This window comes from Acipenser ruthenus, chromosome 49 (genome assembly GCF_902713425.1).
Source record: "Acipenser ruthenus chromosome 49, fAciRut3.2 maternal haplotype, whole genome shotgun sequence".
In the NCBI taxonomy this organism is placed as follows: domain Eukaryota; kingdom Metazoa; phylum Chordata; class Actinopteri; order Acipenseriformes; family Acipenseridae; genus Acipenser; species Acipenser ruthenus.
The window spans coordinates 7,106,769-7,128,553 of NC_081237.1; the positions used below are offsets into that span (position 1 = coordinate 7,106,769).

General features: G+C 43.5%; 1 protein-coding gene across 1 annotated transcript; it reads right to left on the minus strand.

The window, feature by feature from the left end:
- Positions 1-196: 196 nt before the first annotated feature.
- On the minus strand, positions 197-20,647 carry LOC117966204 (uncharacterized). Its single transcript, XM_059014827.1, has 13 exons — positions 20,408-20,647; positions 18,358-19,638; positions 17,042-17,229; positions 16,500-16,671; positions 16,210-16,260; positions 15,780-15,902; positions 10,303-11,031; positions 9,626-9,790; positions 4,713-4,846; positions 4,190-4,411; positions 3,426-3,597; positions 2,869-2,910; positions 197-2,559 (listed from the first exon to the last, which is right to left on the minus strand). Exons 2-13 carry the CDS (start codon positions 19,540-19,542, stop codon positions 2,458-2,460), a joined length of 3,285 nt encoding a protein of 1,094 aa, XP_058870810.1. The 5' UTR covers positions 19,543-19,638; positions 20,408-20,647; the 3' UTR covers positions 197-2,457.
- Positions 20,648-21,785: the final 1,138 nt, after the last annotated feature.

Sequence of the window (21,785 nt, forward strand, 5' to 3'; positions counted from 1 at the left end):
ACAGCTTAATAGTTTTACAGAGCAGTTCCATTCGCTATACTAGAACGCGCTGGACCTTGTGCTAAGGAGTGTCAGTACCAAGTGTGATCACAATTGCACAGTGGCTTGCAAGACACACAGGCGCCACTGGATATGCATAACCCCCTTGGTGTCTCACAAACTAAAAAAAAATAACTTCTACACACAAAAAATGATCAACATTTTTCATAATGTTTTATTTACAAAGATCTTTGCGCTGATCAGTTTGAAAATGTACATCGGAATTTCATCCGCAATCAGTAATGCTTGGGTTTCTTCTGCTTACACAACGAATGCGCTGTCTTGTGGTTATTTTTATATGTGCAGAACAGTGAGACGCTTTTTACATCAAACTTTCACATTTTCACCATTTTTTTTTTTTTCTTCATCTCCAAAATCAAAATAATTGCACTGGGAGCTTTGAAAAAAAAAAAAAAAAAAAAGCATTATAGAGTTTGATGGCAAAATAGAATCCAACCTATTGTATTTTGTGATCGAAACACAACATTTGCACTCAAATTGCAATAACCTTATCGTAAATAATAAAATGATCTCATTGCACAACCTGTTTCTATCATTGAACTACATGTATGTCAAACAAATGCATCACTATCTTATGATCCCTGTTTGCAGCTTTGATATATATATATATATATATATATATATATATATATATATATATATAAATGTAGTCTTTGTTACTGTAGAGCTCAGAGTGAAATTTTCGCTTCATAATATAAAAAAGTCTGCTATTCTAATATACAATCATAGTGTAATGTTTAAACACAGATCTACCAGTGTTATATTGTCTTCAACTCTTTTAAGCAATTATATATATAAAAAATACAAGCTTTCTTTATACAGTAGTAAAGTTAAGTTTACTGTATTACTGTATTAGTGTTTTTTAATGTTGGAATTATGTTTTATAACTGATTTTTCAAGGATTACAAAAAAAAAGGGAATCAATACTGAAGATAAATGTTTTTATATATAAAAAAGACCCCAGGGTTGGCAACATGATTCCTGTTGCATCGCGGTTGTTTGAGCCATTCCAGGTTTTATAACAAACTTCAATAAACTCCTACCTGAGCTTGCATAACAGAACCCATACAGCACTTGTATAGAACACATACAACGAAGACTCGTACCGAAACCTGGATAATGGTTCAAAGTGCTGGGCAATACATAGGATTTGTCTCTTGTCAAAATATCTTGATAAAACAATACAAAAATACCTTTAGGTTTTGAGCCTGCTTTGCGTAACATTTTCCCCACGCGCTTTCGTTTCTTTTCACTTGTGCACGTTGCAGAATTATAATAAGATAACTTTATAAGAATCTCTGCACTATTCTTGTTTGTGGAAATAGGAGAATGAACTACAGTAGCCTTGTCTGAATGTTGCACGCTGTACAATAAACTGTTTTACCTTGAAAGATCTCAGAAGATAAGCAAAGTTGGGCTAGTAAATTAATCATCAAGTATAAGGAGCATGATTCTGAAGGACGGCAGCCTTGCCCCGGTATCAGAAACAGAAGCTACCACAGTCAAAACAACCATGACTTTAACCTCCTTCATCAAAATAGCGAGATATGGCAGCAATTTGGCAATCCAGCTGCTCTGTACATGTGGAGTTTGATCTGGATAGGATGCAATCTGAACTCAAACTTTGTTCAGCTTTTTGTTCAGTTGTTTTGCCCATTAAGCTTCTGCGTGTTTTCATTACCCCTTTGCAAGCTTCGTACATTTTGGAAGTGCAGACCTTTGGATCCTGTCCTGCTAATGCCATGGTGACACGTTTGACAGCTGCAGGCTTGAGGACCCAAGGATAGCAGCTGAGCTTAATGTTACAGAATTACAGCAAAACTGCACCCTTGTTCATTTGTTAAACTCACAACCTCGATTCGTTTTGCTTGCATAGCACAGCATAGCAAAGTATGGTAACGCACTGTGCACACACGGTGAATCACAGATAAGCACGATGATTGCATCGCACAAGCATTGGAAAAACATGATAAACTAAAAAAGAGTGAGGCTCATAATCTACTCGCTCAGCAGCCTTGTTTCCTTTTACTTGAGCCAAAGAGATTGTGGGTGTGACCAAAAATGACTCCTTAACAAGATGAAAAACATGCATACTGTGTACATAGTCGTATACACAATTGGGGCGAGGGGGTGACTTTAAAAGTCAGGTCAAAGTGCTTTTTATTTTAGAGCTCTGCAATTAAAAGGGCGTGGCTCCGATGCTGTGACCTCATCGGGATGGAGAGAACGCGGTCACACGCAGAGATCTGAACGGGACTAGTGGCTGGATCGGTTTGAAGGGGCACGCTGTGTCAGACCCACCCCAAGAGTTTCTCAATGGTATCTATTTACAAAGCCTTGCCTCCCTCAGGCAGAGGTGGGTTTGAAGCTGCGGCTCTCTGGTTCCTCGAGTGCCCACTAGGGGCGCTGTTTGTCGTAGTTGTTCACCAGGCTCTTGATGTGAAACAGCTTGCTTCGTAGCTGCCTGCATTGCAGCTTGTTGGCTTGGTAGTCAGGGGTCTGAGGAAGGAGGGGGATACTGGTCAGTGAGTGCGGGGTCCTAGACCCCCAAACCACACCCTCTTTCATACGTTAAAGGGTAACTTTCACAGATCAAAAATAATCATACAGTGCACCAATCTTTAGTTCACAACAATAAAATAATTTGTTTGATTCACAGTTCAGTAAAATAATTCACAGGCTTTAATAAAAGTCTTATTTTTGGGATTGTAGTGTTTACTTTATTACTAGTATATATTTAGTTCTTTAAAGTAAAGCAAACTTATGCAAATGACTTCAGGGAGTATATTAGCGATGTTCTCAACTCACCTGTTTCAGGTCCTTCAGTCGGTTATACTCCTCAGCCACTCCCTGTAATACAAACACACCACAAGCAGATCAGACTGGCTCACTAGCACCATCTTGTGGTAGCAGACTTCAGCACTATAATTGGAACTCCCTGCTGCTGCTGCTTCTGTAACTAAGGATACGATTGAATGAAAGCAAAACCAATGCAAATGTAGTCAATTTCTCTTACCTGTATTTAGAAACATAAAAACAAAAAGAAAAAGTGATCTATTTATTAGACTGACTAATTCTCATCTTTAACTGAAAATACCCTCTGACAAGTACTGGGACAGTGTTGGGACACAGAGAGTCACGGTATGATGTAACCGGCAGTATTTTCAGTGTCAATATTCTGTGCCCTGTTAATCCTTTAAGGTACAACGGTGTCCCACAAATACAAATGATGCTAACTTTCTTATTTGTGCAATGAGGTGCACGAAACAGGGTTTCAAATGTACTGACAGGCTGGATCATCCAGTTCCTTGTGTGCCTGAAGGGGTCCAGGCTGTCTAGTGAGCTGGCTGGGGAGTCAGGCTCACCTGGTACTGGGGGCTGCCCTCCTGCAAGCTGTCCAGCTGCCGGCTCAGCTGGTTCATCTGGTCGTTGACGTCGTCCATCTCAGCACACAGCCGCTTGTACACCTTCAGGTCCGAGTCGAACTCCCGCTTGTACTCCTGCCGCTCCTGGTCTGTCCTGATCGGGGGGTACAGGCTGGGGGAGCGAGAAGTGTGCATCAGCTTCTGAAACATTACCCAGTCCCTCAGCTCTAACCACTGCGCTGCGCTGCCCACCTCCCCAGCTCTAACCACTGCGCCACACTGCCCATCTCCCAGTCCCTCAGCTCTAACCACTGTGCCACGCTGCCCATCTCCCAGTCCCTCAGCTCTAACCACTGCGCCACACTGCCCATCTCCCAGTCCCTCAGCTCTAACCACTGCGCCACACTGCCCATCTCCCAGTCCCTCAGCTCTAACCACTGTGCCACGCTGCTTACCTCCCACTCCCTCGGCTTTAACAAATACTGTAAAACATTCCTGAATTTCACTTTTATTAAACATCTGCTAAATATAGCATGTAGCAGAATTACTCAATTCAGTTTATATACAATATATGCACAGTTTAGATGCGCAAACATTTGTTGCTTTAAATATGCCCATAGTGAGACACACGCAAAATGAATTTCCTGCTTTACACTAAGCCAGCCTTGTTCACACCACTCAGCCCTAAGCAGTAGTGTCCAATGCCTCCTTCCCAATGCACCAGGTCACGCTGCCTCTCTCGGTTCTGGGCTGTGTCTCCTCACCTCTCCCACTCCCCTTGGTCCAGCTCGTCGCAGGTGTCTGCTCCAGTGGTGTACTCCGTCTCGTACTGGGACTCGTCCAGCTCGGGGTTCCTGCGTCGCTTCTTCTTTCCTCTCCTGGCTGCGGGGCGCCTCACCCCCCTGCCCTCCTCCTCCGAGGGGCTGGAGCTGACCACCGGTCCCGTGTACTCTGGGGGGCGGTCCAAGGGGGTTGCGGCCGGGAAACTGACAGACAGACAGACCAATGACGTGAAAGTTCGAGTAAGAGCATTGGAATTCTTTAACAAGAAGACTATGCTTATCCCCTACCATCTGAAGCAGGCTAGATCACATATACCACCGCGTTTGGTGTAGCTAATTTTAATAGACAACGATTTACACTGTTTAATCAAGACACTAGTCCCTTCTTGTGGTCACACATTGCTAGTATGACTGCTTGTATGACTTGGGCATGGGGTTTACAAACATGCTGTAGCTGTAGCTGTAGAGGAGAGCGCCCACACCCTGCCCCTCACTCCCCTCTCACCTGCCATCAGTGTAGGTGCCAGAGCTGAAGTAGCTGCTGGCCTTCACTGGGGTGCTGTTGCTGATCATGTTGACCTTCTCGGAGTACTCCACTGTCTCAGCGTGAGTGCTGTTCCCGTCCTGCACATTGTTAACCTGCAGAGAGAGATGGGCGATCAGGCACCCTGGCTGCAAACTACTGCACAATATTAACGATGCACTGTAGTGACCCACACACACACACACACACACACACACACACGCTTTGTGAAAACAGAATAATGTGTATAGGGGTCTAGGTGCAAAAAACTAAAAAAAACTAAAAACGGAGATTGCAGAATAAACGTTTATCATTTATAACTGTCGAACTAACTAGTACTGGGTTGTCATGAATCATGAAGCATTTCGTTTTTTTCACAGGCAGAAACGAGAGATGAAAGAAGTCCCGGGTAGTGAAAGAGTAGGTGAAAGGGTTAGTCCAATGAAGTCTCCTAGTCCTTTAAGCTTCAAGGACTTGAAAGGCTCATTCCACCTTTCCTCCCACGCAGCTCAGGCACAGCTAAAGGTCACGTCCAGCTCTGGTGCCCAGCGAAGTGTGAAATTGCTCTGTGATGTCCTGTCTGTGACCTCCATTAACCTTGTAATAACAGGTCCCCCCCGCACTGTCAGAAGGCCATTCCTCACAGGACTCCACCTTGCAATTCAAATTCGGAGAAGCATCATTTCTGTTAGTCATCCTAATTACTTTCCCCCGGGAATCATATGTTTCAGACTCTGCAAGGGGCCCTTGTTACCGATACTCAGTGTTAATAACGCACACCAACGCCACTAATCTGTAACCAACATGAAGGGAGCTCCAGGTAGCTTCGTATTTGACACTTATTTTTTTTTATCTTATTGTTTTGTCCACGTTATTGTACTTTGTAAAGAACGGTGGCCGTTAAGGGTTAATCTGAAATGGAACGAGGGATCAGTTTGGGAGTGCAGAAATGTATAGCATTTATGTTCACAGACCTAATGCACAGACCTTGATTTACAGTAGCTGCCATATATGCTTCAAGTTTTCGTGCTTGTTGTTTGAACAACACCAGTTAAGAGTTATTTTTTAAAAATCTTTTGCTGTTTGGGGTTTGGGGGGTATAATTTTCTTACTCATCGTATCCTGAAACATTTCATTACAGTAGACTTTTGTCATCCATTTCATGGAACAGGAAGGCGTTATTGCACACGTTACACCTCTTAAACTAGCAGGGTCTCACTTTGGATTTTACACCAGACTGCACCTCGGTGTCCATTTACTTCATTCTTCCAAACTGTAGCCTTCCGTGCAATCGGCACAGCTGAACAGTTTGTTTATGCTGCACGATGGCAGTTTCAGCTCTATTGAAACCTCTTGTATTTGGCACTTGACCACGTTTTCCTTGTGCTTATGCAATGCTTTCCCCTGTGCTTTTATATGGCAATAACCCTGAAGAGCTGGCTTGAGCCAGCCATGCTGTAAAGTCAGCACACCTTCCTTGTTAAATCCCCAGCACACAAACACTTAGTCAAGTGTGTCCTGAGGACCAGCATAGACAAGCCTGTTCTTCACCAGCACCCTGTAATCACACTGTGATCTCAGCCCGTCGAAGTGAACACTGCTTGTCTTAATTCTCCGTCTCAGTTATTTTTGCTCAGATGTCTCATCTTTCCCTGCCTAATTGCATACATGCAAGGATGGAATAAAATGCTGTTGGTTATCTCCAAATGATCTTTTGAATTCTCTGTGTCTGGGGCAGCGCTCTGGGTACCACGGGGTTAATAACGTGCGCACAAAGGCAGCTCTGCAGGGAGTGCCTGAAACTGATAGAGGATTTATAACCAGGGGGTGCGCTGTAAATCACACAACTGCTCACAATGAAGACATCTGATTACAGCGATAAAGGGGAACGACACACTGAATCTCAAAGTTTTGTTTACTGGTAAAAAAAAAAAAAAAGTTCCTGAAAATACAAAACATATTGCAGTTATTAAAGGTGTCACCTTTGCTATATTGTCCAAATCGTAGCACTACAGTTTTGAATTGTAAGCCGACCCAAGAAAATTGATAAAAATATCAAAACAACCACGATTATGTTTAAAAACAGGACAGAGCAAAGGTGTATGCTTCTTGTAAACACTGCAGGGTGTTCTGGAACCCTTCCCGGTAACTTAATCAATTTATTTCACTGCACAGAAAAGAAGACTGCTTTGCCTCCACGTTTACTGTGGTTTATGATGGTTTACCCCACTTTCATCATCTTTTACTAGGTTGTGTTCCCTAGGCTTTTAAAAGGTGGTCAGCTTATGAACCCATGCTGGAAATGTCAGACCTGTAGGAATTTCCTGTTGATGTTATCAGCGCTGCGGAGCAGAAGCTACACGAATAAAGGGAAATGTGCTTTCTGTGCGGCTTCCTGGGTTTTTAATTGAAATGACATTGACCAGTTACTGCAGCAGGAAGGAGTTCTGCACTTATAATCTTTTCATTAACTCTTTCCTGACAGGGGCAATGGTAGCACAAGGGCAGCTGTAACTGTACGAGCCACTAGCATGATACTGTAATGAGATTGTGAGGTTCCAATGGTATTAATACACACAGGCAATCCAGTGGATCAGAAGCTGTGTGGAATATCTGATAAAGAGCCATTGAGTTTCCATTGCTGGAAAATCATGGCAAACACACTGTACTACACAGCTTTCTTACACAGGGCAGTAAGACGCTAAACATGGGCAGCAGGGTGGAGTAGTGGTTAGGGCTCTGGACTCTTGACCGGAGGGTCGTGGGTTCAATCCCAGGTGGGGGACACTGCTGCTGTACCCTTGAGCAAGGTACTTTACCTAGATTGCTCCAGTAAAAACCCAACTGTATAAATGGGTAATTGTATGTAAAAATAATGTGATATCTTGTAACAATTGTAAGTCGCCCTGGATAAGGGCGTCTGCTAAGAAATAAATAATAATAATAATAATAATAATAAACAAGACGAAGAATGTTTTAAGCAGGTGGCAAGGAATTGACTGGCATATGACTTTAAATCGACATTCCACCACGCCAGCAACTTAAACCAAACAAAAAAAAAAAGAATCATTAAAGGCAAATAAACCAGAAGAGGAGATCGTTAACATTCCACCAGCGGTGATGCAAACAGAGCTGGTCTGTTACCGAGATGTTTTCATCTGCAGTAGCTGGGGATTAAGAGGCCAGACTCTGACAAAGCCCTCACACTCAAAGTCTGCAAAAACAGTCTCCTTGAAACAGTTCACCGCTGTCTGCTTGCACGTGAATTGTGTGTTACACGTGCTTATGCCTTGCAGTCCCTGTTCTTTCACCAGTTTTGTTTTTCACAGACCCAGCCGAACAGCTGCATCTCTACTATAAGCCTCAATGTTTGGATTCCTTGTTGCATTTCTGGCTCTCTGTAGTATAAACAGCTAAGCCTTTCAGTCGAAGCTGATGTGCTTGGAATGAAAACAAACCAGCCTTCCGCCTGCTTGCCTGCATGTATGTCGCTAAATAAGCAGCTTGCAGCAGTAGGAGGTTATAAATATGAAACTCCTACTGATCTGATATTTTTAATGCGGGGGCGTACAAGAGCAACAACCAACTAGAACGGTTCAAAACTGCTCCTTTAAATTGGTCTTGCACATCATTTGATCTTAGTGCATAGAGTTACATGTCTCTAGCAGAGATTCCACCCCCCCCCCTCCTTCTGACACCTTTACAAAGTGGGATAGGTTTAGAAAAACACACACAGGTAGGTATCGGATTTTCATGCAGAAACCAAGCGCTATCATCTCCCGGGTTAATGATTGCATAGACTGAAACCAAATCATATCATAAACAAATAATCCATCAGCTGCCTATAGCCATAAGCCACATGACTCTCATTCAGGGACACGCAATGGGCACACCCACAGTGTAACAGTCCTGGCAGAACTGCTAAAAGAGGGTGTGGACCCTGAATGACCTTCAGGTGTTCCAAAATAATAACACAAAAATATGAAGGTTGATTTGAAGTTAGTTTGCTATTAGTTTGGTGACGTTAGGCCCTTTTCACAAAGCTAAAGAATGCCTGTATTGATGGATTAGATGTGTATGCTTAAACCCTGGCCTTTAAAATCATACTAGCACTGCACCCAGCCCTGGGATTCACAACTACCTGCAATTAAATGTATTATTGACATGGTCTGGAGCCTGGATGTTAAGTGCGTCGCTCCTCCCATGTAGCTGCGTTCACAACTCCTATTAGAAAACGTACAGCTTTACTCATGCTGTGAAAAGTGAGATCCATTCAGAGCAGACTGACCAGGAGCCTGACAGTTACCCACCCGGTAATTTCAAGAATGGAACAAAACAAGGGTGCTGGCTAGTGTGACTTTCAGGCCCCCGTGAATGTTTTTACACCAATGCTGCGAATCTCTGTTTTCCATACTGTGTGTGCAGGAGACGCAGCAGCGAAAAAGAAGGATTTCTCTTTAAGGCTGCTGCGTTTCCACTGTCGGTTACATTCAAGACGTCTGTTTGCATACACCAGCATGAACATTTACACAACAGACTGTGCTTATCAACACTTTTATTTTTTGCTTTTAATTTGCACCTGTTTGGCAATGTTACAAATCCAGCGAGAATCAAATCGTCAGGCTAATTGAAGGGCTCCGAATGGAACAACAGGTTTCAGTCTTAACTCCACGTTATGCAGCTCAACAGCACATTCTCTATCCTGTGAGCTGGTATTGGTGATTTCACAACATAAGGGTACATACAGTAAAAAAAAAAAAAAAAGTCTGAATGGTGACCCATTCCTCCACCCTACCCCTAACCCTGACACCAGCCCTTGCTCAAGCCTATCCCAGTTGGGCTGTGTACTGTGTACAGTAGCTCAGAAGAGCCAGCCTGCAATAAGACACACTCACCCAGTCCTCCACATCGCGTCCCTCCTCCAGCCCTGCGCTTACAGGCTTGTCCCAGTAGATGTTGTGCTTGCCGTAGCGCCAGATCTTGCTGCGCGTCCGGTGGGCGAAGAAGATGATGAGAGCCTGTGCGAAAGCCACCAGGAAACCACCCACCATAGCCACGGCCTGGAGGTGAGAGAAGGGACAACAACTAGAGTCAAACCCACTCCCCGCGGCGCCTGGGACTGCCGTCAACCCCAATGTCTCGAAAACATCCCTTCTGATTTCAATCTCCTGAGGCTTCGTTTGAGGTCATTGCTTCCCAAGAGGATGGTACGTAACCAAATCACCCAGTTCATAAATGATATGCAAGTTGACTGTAAATCACCGTCATTTAGATTCTGGTATTTGTGCTATTCTGGTTTACTGCGCCATCTTTCATAACAATCAGATGACTGGCTCTCTATAAATATATAGAAAAATGCAAGTGGGACAGGCATTTTCACCCCCAGCACCACGGTTGATAATAACATTCTATTACATTGTTCAAACGGTGACTCGTGGATCTAAGTTACTATTTCTGAGCCACAGCGTGTAGATAAATGAACTGTCTTTTATGAATTACATGGACAAGACCTAGTTTAGCGCTTGAATTTCTCATACTGCATCATGTGATTTATGATTGTACTTTCACTGACCTCCTGGGGATCCACAACGCAGTAGTGGTAGAGGTACTGGTTGACCAAGGTCCCCGAGTTGTACACGGACTGGCACATCATCATCATCTGGCTGTAGTACATGGAGGTGGAGCTCTGGGCCATGGGGTTGACGCCAATGATGAAGACGAAGGTGGCGATCAGCTCCAGTCCCGCCAGCAGGCCGCTGAACACCATCACCAGCAGGTAGAACTTGCGGCCGCGGGAGCTCTGTGACTTGGAGACGATCACGACAAAGACCGCCAGGGCCTCGATGAAAGTGATGGCCGCCATCGCGATCATGAAGCCCTTGGCAGCCTGGGGGCTGGTGGAGGATCCATAGCCACCGTAGCCACCACCATAGCCACCATAGCCTCCACCATAGCCTCCGCCGTAGCCCCCGCCGTAGCCCCCGCCGTAGCCCCCGTACCCGCCCATCCCATAACCCCCCATGCCCATGCCCAGGCCCATCCCCCCGCCGTACCCCATGTCCCAGGCCAGGGTGGATGCCACACAGGCGAATATCCCCAAGCACAGCAGCAGGCTGATGGCCTCCAGGATCTTCATGATCCCTGGTGGGGAGCTCCACTTGAAGAAGTGCTGGGGCTGGTCCTGAATGTAGTAGGACTCGGGAGGGAGGGAGCGCGGGTCCAGGTGCTCCCCTGGGGGTCCGTATCCGTTCAGGGAGTAAGGGGGGCTGTACATGGGCGGGCTGTCATAGCGCGACATGATTCAGGTTGTGGGAAAGAATGACCTGAAATGGGAACACAATAGAGAACAATTGAACGTCCCCCCTCAAGACATACAGGGCGGCTGAATTTCAGATCCTGTTACAGCCTCCTACAGGGAATGTAATGCATTCCAATGACCAGCCTTTCAGAGTTTTCTGCTTCGTACTTGGGATCAAAGAGCTAGCTAATTCATAAAAGCATGAAGTCCTCAGTACTCTGGGTGCCTGGTAGAGCAAGGTATAGTACAAGCCTCAAAAAGTCAACAAATTATTATTTACTGTGTGCTCTCGGAGTAAATAAAGTAGAGAACAGAATGCAAACTGTGGGACCTTTAAGTGCTGCTATACACAATTCTGTCCAAAACTAACATTCTCATTATTTTATAAATTTACACAAAAATGCCACATATCCTTTGCAGGGCTACATGCACGCTGACTGACGAAACCTTTTGCCTGAATACTTAGCTCTTGCAGTTTTACCTGGTTCTTTTAAAGTTAGCATGAGATTAAAAGCAATGGCATGCCCTGTGAAGTTCATTAAATAATACAATCCCATCAATCAGACGTGCAACTTAATCGATAATCTGATTGCTGATCGCCATGGACTTTCATTTGCCTCTAACATTCAGGGATTGATTAATCAGAGCCTGGATATTTTAGACTACCAGCACAGGCATGCTTTCCAGTTGTAACTGAAGGCATCTGTGCTTTTGAATAACAAAGCATTCTCAATGCATCAACCCTTGTCGATTATTACCTGCCTGATTAGGAAATTGGTTTTTCATTGCACCTCTACCATCAATGATGCTAGTGTGTTGCTTCCACAGTACTCTGGTTCTTTTTGCGGTTTCACAACCCTGCCTGGGCCCCTGGTAAGTTACCTCTCGCTCGCTCACTCGCACACACACACACACACACACACACACACACACAGATTAGGGCGTTCTAATCAGTGCTGGCTCTAACAATGTCCCACTATGGGGTCTAACGATTGCCAATTCCAAGCTTTCTACACTTTGGAGAAAAAAAAAAAAAAAGTCTCCTCCTTGAGCTTGTTTGATTCCGGAAAGTCAAAGCTATGGGCGGACATCCTGACAGCTTTTTACACTTATAACTTTAAAGTCTGTTGGGAAGGAACAGAAAAGCCAGAGCACTTGTTATGTTTTTTTTTTTTTTTTTTAAATCGCTTCCTGCAGTGATTTAGAGGACAGATCTCAAACCCCAGAGCACTAGACAGACACTTTGAAAAGAGCTTTGAAACAGACTTTAAAGTTATAAGTGTAAAAAGTTGTCAGGATGTTAACGATGAAAAGAAAAATGACAGGCAAGTTATTTACACAGCTGAAGCAAAGCGTGGGGACGCATCACGCTATACAAGACCTTTAAGGCATGGATAGGTATTTTACTACAGTGTCCTTTTGAACACTTTAGAGACATAAAAAAAAAGTTATTAAGGGGGGTCCTCACAAGCAGAAGCTTTTTTAATAAACGGAAGGTGTTTTTGTAAAGCAGGGTCATTTGGTTTTGTGTTTACTATAACACTGAGCTATCATTAAGCAAACCAAATACATTTTTGAGGGTACAACTCCTTATTGGCAGGGACCCCAGCATCAGTCACTCAGGGATGGAAATAAGACTCCCACTGCATTGCGGCTTGATCCATTCCTGGTTTTACTAGGAGTTTAATAAGACACACCTGAGTTTGTTACCTATACACTAGGGCTAATCAAGCACCTAGTAAAACCTGGTACGGGTGAAACAGCTATGCAATAGGAGTCTTATTTCCAGCAGCACGGCTAGCCAACTCTCCGACAAACACAGAAAATTTGTCATAGCAGAGCAGACATGCATTCTTCTGAGAAGAACAAAGGCTGCACTATTCAAACATGTGCTCGCCTCCCTGGGAATGGTTCACTGCGATACTGTATCTGTACACTGAAAACCCATCCAATTAACTCACTATTTGCTGCCGTTTCTTACTTCCCTGTGCTGTCGGCTTTCATTGCTATAGTTTCGGACTTACCGAATTGAATTCACAGAATTTGTGAATCATAGGGAGGAAGCACTGTGAAAACGCACTTAAAAGTCCCACTTCATCAAGGTCTTGGAAAACAAAGCCATGTACAAGTTATTTTCTGATACAGTGGGACGCTCCAGTAAGTGATAAGTTTGCACGTGAAGAGGAACTCTGTGTTCTGCAGTATAACACTTTAAAGGTTCTGTCTGATGAAAGCCTCTGTGTTTTTGAGCCGGGAAACAAGAGAAACTGTAACTGATCTCCCTCGAAATAAATAATTGAGCTGCTTTGCCATTTCCATGCCTCTCAACGCTGGGCTGTGAGAGTGGGAATGCAGTGGACTCCAGGACAAGAAGGATGTTACATAGATATCTATGATATGTTTAACATGCCTTTGTCAAGGAAAGTGTGTATGAAAACAAACTGTAGGTATTTACACACTTGGAATGCCATGGCAACTACACTCACTTATTTCTTATTAAATCTATCAGTGTGTTTGTGACGTCATTTACTACAAGTAAAGAATTAACAATCTGCTATTCCTTTCTATTTAAAGCTCCTGGTATTGAGTTTATTTATCCATATACTCTCTCTCTCTCTCTCTCTCTCATACTGTATAAACATCCACTGTTTGAGGTGTTTCTCTTTGGGATGTGTGTCAATTGCGATGGTGTGTGCCTCTTTCCAGTAACACAGAACATGTTAACCTGAGCACTAATAAGTTTGTTTGGTAATTAGTGTGGAGTGGTGGTTAGGGCTCTGGACTCTTGACCGGAGGGTCGTGGGTTCAATCCCCGGTGGGGACACTGCTGCTGTACCCTTGAGCAAGGTACTTTACCTAGATTGCTCCAGTGAAAACCCAACTGTATAAATGGGTAATTGTATGTAAAAATAATGTGATATTTTCTAACAATTGTAAGTCGCCCTGGATAAGGGCGTCTGCTAAGAAATACATCATAATAATAATTAGGCATAACTTGCTGTGCCTCTCAAAACCAAGCTGGGCTGTGCCAAAATAATATGTATTTCCATGTTCATAATAATAATAATAATAATAATAATATCCTTTTCAGAAAAAAAAAAAAGTTTGCAATATTCCTGCACGATGCGCCCCTCAGTCGCTTGGGTAGTTTCATTGTTTTATTATGTAACGAGGAAACGTTTGCTTACAGAAATGCCATCACCAGTAAATAAAATCAGTGTTTATGCAACATGTACCCTTCCTTTCCTGGTCTCCAGAGGCAGGGTGTGTACGCCTTGTTATCCTTTTTAGCTGCTAAACCAGCAGTTTCTTTACATTTCACAACGCGGTTATTTTACACCGTCTGTAACCTACATTACATTAGTGTCAAATCATGTACAATTACAACTCAGCATTTCAAAACTCCCGAGTCAAAATTTACTCCAAAACCAACGCATTTTTACTCGATTTCAGTCAACAGAACCACGCGAAGCCAAGTATGGCTGGGTTGGCGTTCATAATTAACATTAGAGAAGTCACCGCTCACTCACCTGCTTCCCCTGCAGCAGAGACTGGATACAACAAAGCAAGTCGGGTTACACTCTTTTCCTCTGGAGTCAACTCCGCCGGATTATAGAAGCATTTAAACACGTCCTATGAGTTTACTTCTTATAACCTCTACGTGAAATCCCTTTTCACGGCTCTAGAGGAGTCACGCGACGGAGCTCAACAGTTTCACAAACTTCTTATTTTCGACGACTTTCAGTTTTCAGGTAAGCAACAAGTGCCTGTTGCTCCCTCGCTCTCAGTCGCGCACACACACACTCTCTCTCTGACTCCAGGGTGCAGAACGGGAAACAACGGCCTCTATGTAACCAATGACTCACCACGAGGAATTAAATGTGTGCCTTCGGGGCTGAAGTTCACTTTTGATTACAGTTAATGTGCAAGGCGGCCCAACAGGTCGGCCTGCATCGATCACTCCCTGTGCCTACTATTGTGTGTATAGAGACAGGCGCAGCATTTTCTATACGTTTCCACTGCAGCACGGTGACTTGCGTGCCAATAATCGAAGATGACGGTACTTTCAGGGTTTGAAGTACCGCGATTCATTCACGATGATAGAATGAAACAACGCAACAGTCTGATATGCACGAATGTGTTCTAGAATTTGTGATGGATTCTTTAACACCAGTAGATATTTTTTAATATATATATATATATATATAGCTGTTATTAAGCATGTGGTGAATTATTTAATTAATGCAGCCCAGACCATAATAATACAAGGGTTTTACAATTACTATTACTATTACGTACACTAGTTGTATTATACAACATCACAGTTCAATGCAACTGTTTGAACGTCAAAACCATGCAAAACCTTTTTTTATTTTACATTTTTATCATACATAGACATATTTAAAAAAGGCCACTGTACAATATAAAACGTCAGAAATAACAATGAAAGAAATGTAACAATTACGTCATTGCGGTATTACATACAGTTTATTGATTGGAAGTTTCAATCTTTTTTATTTATTTTATTTTTTATTTTTTTACAGCTCGATTTTTGATAAAAACTTAAATCACGTGGAGTTTTCAAACCGCTTTTTCCATCAGATGCGCTTGCATGCAGGGGGTTTCTATCTTAAGCGTGTACAGTCCACGCACTAGCTGGTTCTTGGCCTGCCTGCGGTGAGTGGTGTATGTGTTGTGATTGCAGTTTCTAATAAAGAGGATCCTGGCTGACACAGTCAGATCTCCGGTCAGATTGACTGCCCGGCACTGCCGCCCATGTTCTTCCGATCGAACTCCTGGATCCTCCCCTTGATGTGGCTCAGCTTTTCCTTCAAGTATTCACAGCGTTCCTTTTTCTCCATGACAACAGAGTCCTGCACACAAATATAGTTAATATCGTTTGCGTGTCTCTGTGTGTGTGTGTGTGTGTGTATATATATATATATATATATATATATATATATATATATATATATATATATATAGATAGATAGATAGATAGATAGATAGATAGATAGATAGATAGATAGATATAGATATATATATAAATCCTCCTTACAAACCTATATACACATTGTTACTGCTTTAAACCCACTCAGTACTGCCCCCCACCCACTCCTTCCAAGTATTGCAGCTTTTCCAACGAAATAAAGCTGAAAAATATCCGTGAAACAAACTCACATTCTTTTTCTTTTGGTACTCCTTCAATACCCTCTTGATTCTCTCGTGCTCCTAGATATCGGGGAGACAGAATTAAGAAAATGAATTAGGAAGAATTCTTGTTGAAGGTTATAAAAACAAACAAAGAAAAAAAAAAAGAAACAGGTTTCATTCGACTTCATGAAGCAACATTTGTTAATTCTATAGGGTGATGCAAAACTTCTGGCCAGAGCTGCACTTAGTACTGAATGTCTGCAAGCGTCCACTGGTCTTTAGGGCACTTGCTGGCTTGCAGGGATAGTGACACTGACTTGGGGGTTGTCTGTGTTGTGTAGAAGCTTGCCCATCATGGCATCCATCTGGGTGAATTTCCTCTGCATGGCTTGAATATCGGCGTGTAGCTCTTTGTACTCAGGGTACACGTCATTGAAGACTGCCTTGTACTGCTCCCGGTCCTCTGGAGAATGGATCTCTGTGTACTTACTGTAGGGACAGACAGACACTGTTACTGGCACCAGCTGTGGGCTCAATTCCATTCAATGTTTTAGCTGGGAATAGGCATGCAGCAAGAAAGTGCATGTGGAGCAATAGTAATTACAGTAGTAATAACGTAGTAGCACACTACGTTATAAAATGTCTCAGCTAAACTGAATTTGGGTTTTAAGAGCTCTAAAACAAGCCCAGAAGGAGATTTCCAGACTATTGCATGCATGTCTGCTCAGTCCCGTTTATATGGGAGCTTCTTCACTGGGAATAGAGCTGTGATTGCGTGACGTTGCTGCCACAGCTCCTGTTAAACCCTGATAATGGAGAGGTTGCTTCCCCGAGTGCTGGAGAGCAGGGATTCACTCACATGAGGTAGTCAGGGATGACGTGGGGTTTGGGGATGTGCCCGGTGGGGATGGACCGGTTCAGGGTAGCCTGGTTGTCTCCCTTCTCGGAGAAGTGGATCTGGTTGGTGGCTCGTCCAGCGTGGCTCAGCTCGTCCTCGAACACGATCCTCTTGGATCTGGATCTGACAGGAGACGGGGGCGGCTGGAACTAGGGTGGAAATGGCATTCGTTACACTGGAATTCTCTGCATCGTGTCGAATAAATGTTTTGCTACAGATATATTCATTCATACCGTGAGCTTGACAGATCAAACAATTAACACTGTCAAAAATGACACCTTTTTACAATGTTTCGAATAAAGCATGTTTCTTGTATTATTATTAGTAGTAGTAGTAGTAATAGCAGTCCTGTTATTGTGAGAGATTGCACCAACTGCAAAGTTACAGCTGGAAAAATATTCTATTTAGCACCCAAACAGAGGGCGCTAACATCTATACAAAAACCATTTTAAAAAATGACTAAATTAAATATTCATTTGAAGCGATACCGCCAGTTGTTAAAAAACACTTCTACTTCCCTTTACAGTTAACGTCCTAATAATTCACCTCTGTGTTCTCAGATACAGGGAGGTGTGCCTGTGGGAGACAGAGGGCGTTCATATATTACACAATCTATCAGATATCGTCGATTTTAAAATAACAGCCTCTGTCGGTGTGATGGGTCCCAGGACGGCTGGCTTTGATTTACATGTACTGGCGTTTACTGTTCTGTTTTGGGGGCTGGAATGTCCCCCTGCTGCTCACTGGCCCCTGTCAGCGTTATATGGAGCCAGCTCCTCACCTTCCACATTCATCAGCCTTTTGGTAGGTCAGGAAACCCCCCCCACATCAGAGGGAATTAAAATAGAATGCATGGAATTGATTGATTGTGCATGTTCCATGTAGACCTTGACCTCTAAATACATGTAGCGCAAGCAGTTTCTATGAAAGACAACACTGTGTTCTGCTGGCAAGGCTCTTGCAACATGATTTTGTGACTGGTTGGTTTAATGACGAGGTTGATTAAGTAAAATATATAGCATAATAATAATAATAATAATAATAATAATAATAATAATAATAATAATAATAATAATAATAGCACCTCAAAATGAATTGTCACTCTGACTATAATGACATCTCACTGTTAGTTTCCATGCTTGGCACCAAGAATGGGGAAGTTATGCCAGTGCAAGATGGATTCATGGTGGCCAATCAAACAAACAAAAAAACCAATATCTATAAACCTCTTACATTAACACAAGCCGAAAGGCTTCAGTGATCCCCCCCAGACCCACCTCGTATCCAAACACCGCCGCATGCCTCCTGTCGGCCTCGTGCCTCCACATCTTCAGACAGACGATGCCACTGATGAGATACATCAGCATGTTGATGAACAGGAAGGCAGTGCCGGCTATCTGGCTCCCTTCCGCCCTGCAGAAGTTGGACAGCAGCGGGTTGTTTCCGAGGGTTAGGTAGCACATCCCCCCGCGGTTCATGTCATTGATGTACACGATCCCTGCTGCCATGTACAAGAGGAACATCACCAGGTTGATCACAAACTCCGTTAGAGGCCACCAGTGGGAGTCCAGGAGGATGGTCCTGTAGTACATGGTCAACCCCAGCACTAGCAAAATGATCGTCAGAAGCCAAGCCAGACCGACCACCACCAACACAAAGGGGGTCATGGGCCCGTTATAGTTGTACCCCCCTGCTCCCCCATAATACCCGCCATAGCTGTAGCTTTGGGCTTGGTAGCCATAGAGGTTGTACCATTGGTTGTCTTTTTGGATGTTGGCACAGACACAGGCAAACACCATCCCTCCGAAGATCAGCTCAATCCCAGCCAACAATCTGAGCAGCCCAGGCCAGGACTTCATGTAGGAGTATTTCTGCTGGTAGACCTCCATCTTCTCCGCGTAATACTCCGCCAGATGGATGCTGTCTGCGGAGGGCTCGAAGGGGTCTCTGAAGACCGAAGGGGTCTCCTGGTCGTAGTCCACGGTGTAGCTATCCGGGAAGGGAGGCAGAAGTTCTTTCGACACGCTTGACCCCCAGGTGTCCAGCTTGGCCCCGTACTCCCCAAAGTTCCTGCGATCCATGAGAGGGCTTAACGGGGGGGTACCCCCACTTCCGTCTGGCAGGAAGTTCTCAGAAGAATCCTGCTGGGAATGGCCTCTCTTCTTCCACTTCCTGAAGAAGTTGCCCCAGGATTGTGGTATCAGTTTTCTGTTCGTTCTGGCCGTTCCTCCGGCTTTGAAGCTGTTCACATTCCCGACGGGGGGAGTGCTCGGGAGAGGGGGGGCCTCGCTGGAATCGCTGTCACAATCCTGGACCCTCGGAGAGGTCTGCTTTAAAAACTGCGATGGCAAAACTTGCCTTTGGAAGGTTAAAGGTTCATCCAGGTCATCGTCCAGGTAGACAACTGGCCTCCTCTGGCTCTGAGTGGCCCTGGAGTAAGAAGGTAGGTCTTCCGAAGTCATTCTAGTTCTTTAAAGGATTTGTTTTCTTGTGTTTAATCACTATTAACTAGGAAGGTAGATGTGGTGATGCTGGCATGCTGTTGTCTGCAGAGGAACCTGCACTTGAATCCGGTCAGGGAGACAGACTGAATCAGTCATCAACACATAAGATCATATTGTGTTCAAATCCAGGTACATTTCATAGGCTATCCTGCAAATAAAGACTTGACCTATTTATTTACATTTCTACCCACAATGAAATGACAGTGATTTTCTATATTTCTGTTTTGAATTGAACCAACTAAACCTCCGTCCAGACCCTGAAGTAGCGATAGAACACCCCTGGGTTAGGCCAGTTTAATTCCGATATCTACTGTGAACTCCAAAGCAAGAGAGTTACATTTCAGGGTGAGATCCTAGCATATACATTCAGTATTAGCTAGAGGCTTCTAGTCACAATTACATGCATGCATTTCTTTTAAAGGCTCGATTCAGCACACACTCACACACACACACTCACACACGCAATTTCCAATGATTGACTTCCTCTTGACTAAGTAACTTATTAAAAATCCATTAGAATCCAATGAGTTTCAGAGTGTTAAAGTCATGCCTAGGGTTGAGCAGACCCCTACCTCCCTGCCTCCATCCCTCCTTATTCATTAACGCTTTACTGCTGGTAAATATAAAAACTCTTTTTTTTGTTTTGTAGTCTTAGCTGACAACAGAGGTCCAGTTTTACAGTGTAAAGTTACAAAACTAGTAAGAGTTTAACAATTAAATTATTTATCTTTGTTGAAAAAAAAACTTTAACAAAGGCTCAAGATCTTGGTAAAAGTTCTCTGGAAAGTGACAGGGTCCAGTACTGCATAGCGAATGACTATACCTTGTCCACGGAGGCTGCTGTTGAGGTAACCAGGAGCACTCTCCTCAGTTCTGTGCTGTTTTCTGAGAGACATGCGACTGTTAAAATGGCTGCTCTCCTCTGTCTGCACAGGTGAGTCAGCTGCCTTATCTATGAGCAGTGAATACAGAACCACAGTTTAAACATTAAACCTGAAACTCATTCTCAGCTGTCTGCTTCCTGCAAACACTAGGTGGCTGCTACCACCAGTGAACTCTGCAGAGGGGCGGGAGGCACACAGACTCTCCTCCAGGGTGTTTGTTAGACACTGTGGCAGCTACGCTTAAACTATCCCACTGAGCTTCTCCCACACACAGTTATCAGAATTCTCAATGCTGTATGCTTCATTACCAGCGCAGTCCTGAAACATTCGTCCTTGAACAAGAAAATGATTTAAAAACAATTCTCGTTGACGTTTAGAAAAACAAAAACAAAAAAAAGAAACCACTTGTGACAAAAAGACAAGATCATAAAACTGAAACAGAGGTTCATAGCATGCGCCCAACTACAGATGCAACCAATGGAACTCCTATTACACTGTCATGGTTTCACTACTAATGCAAACCTCAAGTGATCTTTAACCCCACCTGGGCAATGGGTCTTACTAATAGAGTGTATCTAAAGCATTGATTGGAGCCTGTCACACTATTAGCTATCACACCCCCAAAAGGGGGTTCATTAATGCATCGCTCTCCATACCAGTGACCAGTTGCGTTAAACAGCTGAAGTATCACAAGATACAGTGATGCATTTGTTTGATATACGTGTAGTTCAATGTTGGAAACAGGTTGTACATTTTTTATTGTTATTTACGATAAGATTATAGAAATTTGAGTGCAAATGTTGTGTTTCGATCACAAAATACAATAGGTTGGATTCTATTTTGCCATCAAACTCTATCATGCTTTTTTTTTGTTTTCAAAGCCCCCAGTGCAATTATTTTGATTTTGGAAATGAAGAAGAAAAAAATGGTGAAAATGTGAAAGTTTGATGTTAAAAGCTTCTCACAAATGAAACTTTTCTCCACTATCCCAAACTGACCAGCAGAGGGTAGTGGCTGCTCATGTTGGTACCAATGTTGCACAGACAGCTCTCGATCCCAGAAGGTTACAGAACCAGAAATCTGTTTTCATTACCCTATCCCTGCTGATGTAGTCTATCTCTCTCTCTCTCTCTCTCTCTCTCTCTCTCTCTCTCTCTCTCTCTCTCTCTCTCTCTCTCTCTTATCACTCCAGTATGAAACTCCCTGGTCTGAATGAATTCCCCAGCGCTGCGCCTTTACAAGGTCATATTTAACTATACATAAAAAAATAACTATTCAATAATTTACCTAAAAAGGGCATCTAAGTGCTAACCTTTA

What these genes read in the sequence shown, in the direction of transcription:
- LOC117966204 (XM_059014827.1), bottom strand. Translation starts at nt 19,542, where the DNA reads ATGACTTCGGAAGACCTACCTTCTTACTCCAGGGCCACTCAGAGCCAG. An exon ending in GACGCGATGTGGAGGACTGG is followed by an intron (nt 4,847 to 9,625) that starts GTGAGTGTGTCT and finishes CTCTCTCTGCAG; the next exon opens with GTTAACAATGTGCAGGACGG. An exon ending in AGGGCAGCCCCCAGTACCAG is followed by an intron (nt 2,911 to 3,425) that starts GTGAGCCTGACT and finishes TTTGTATTACAG; the next exon opens with GGAGTGGCTGAGGAGTATAA.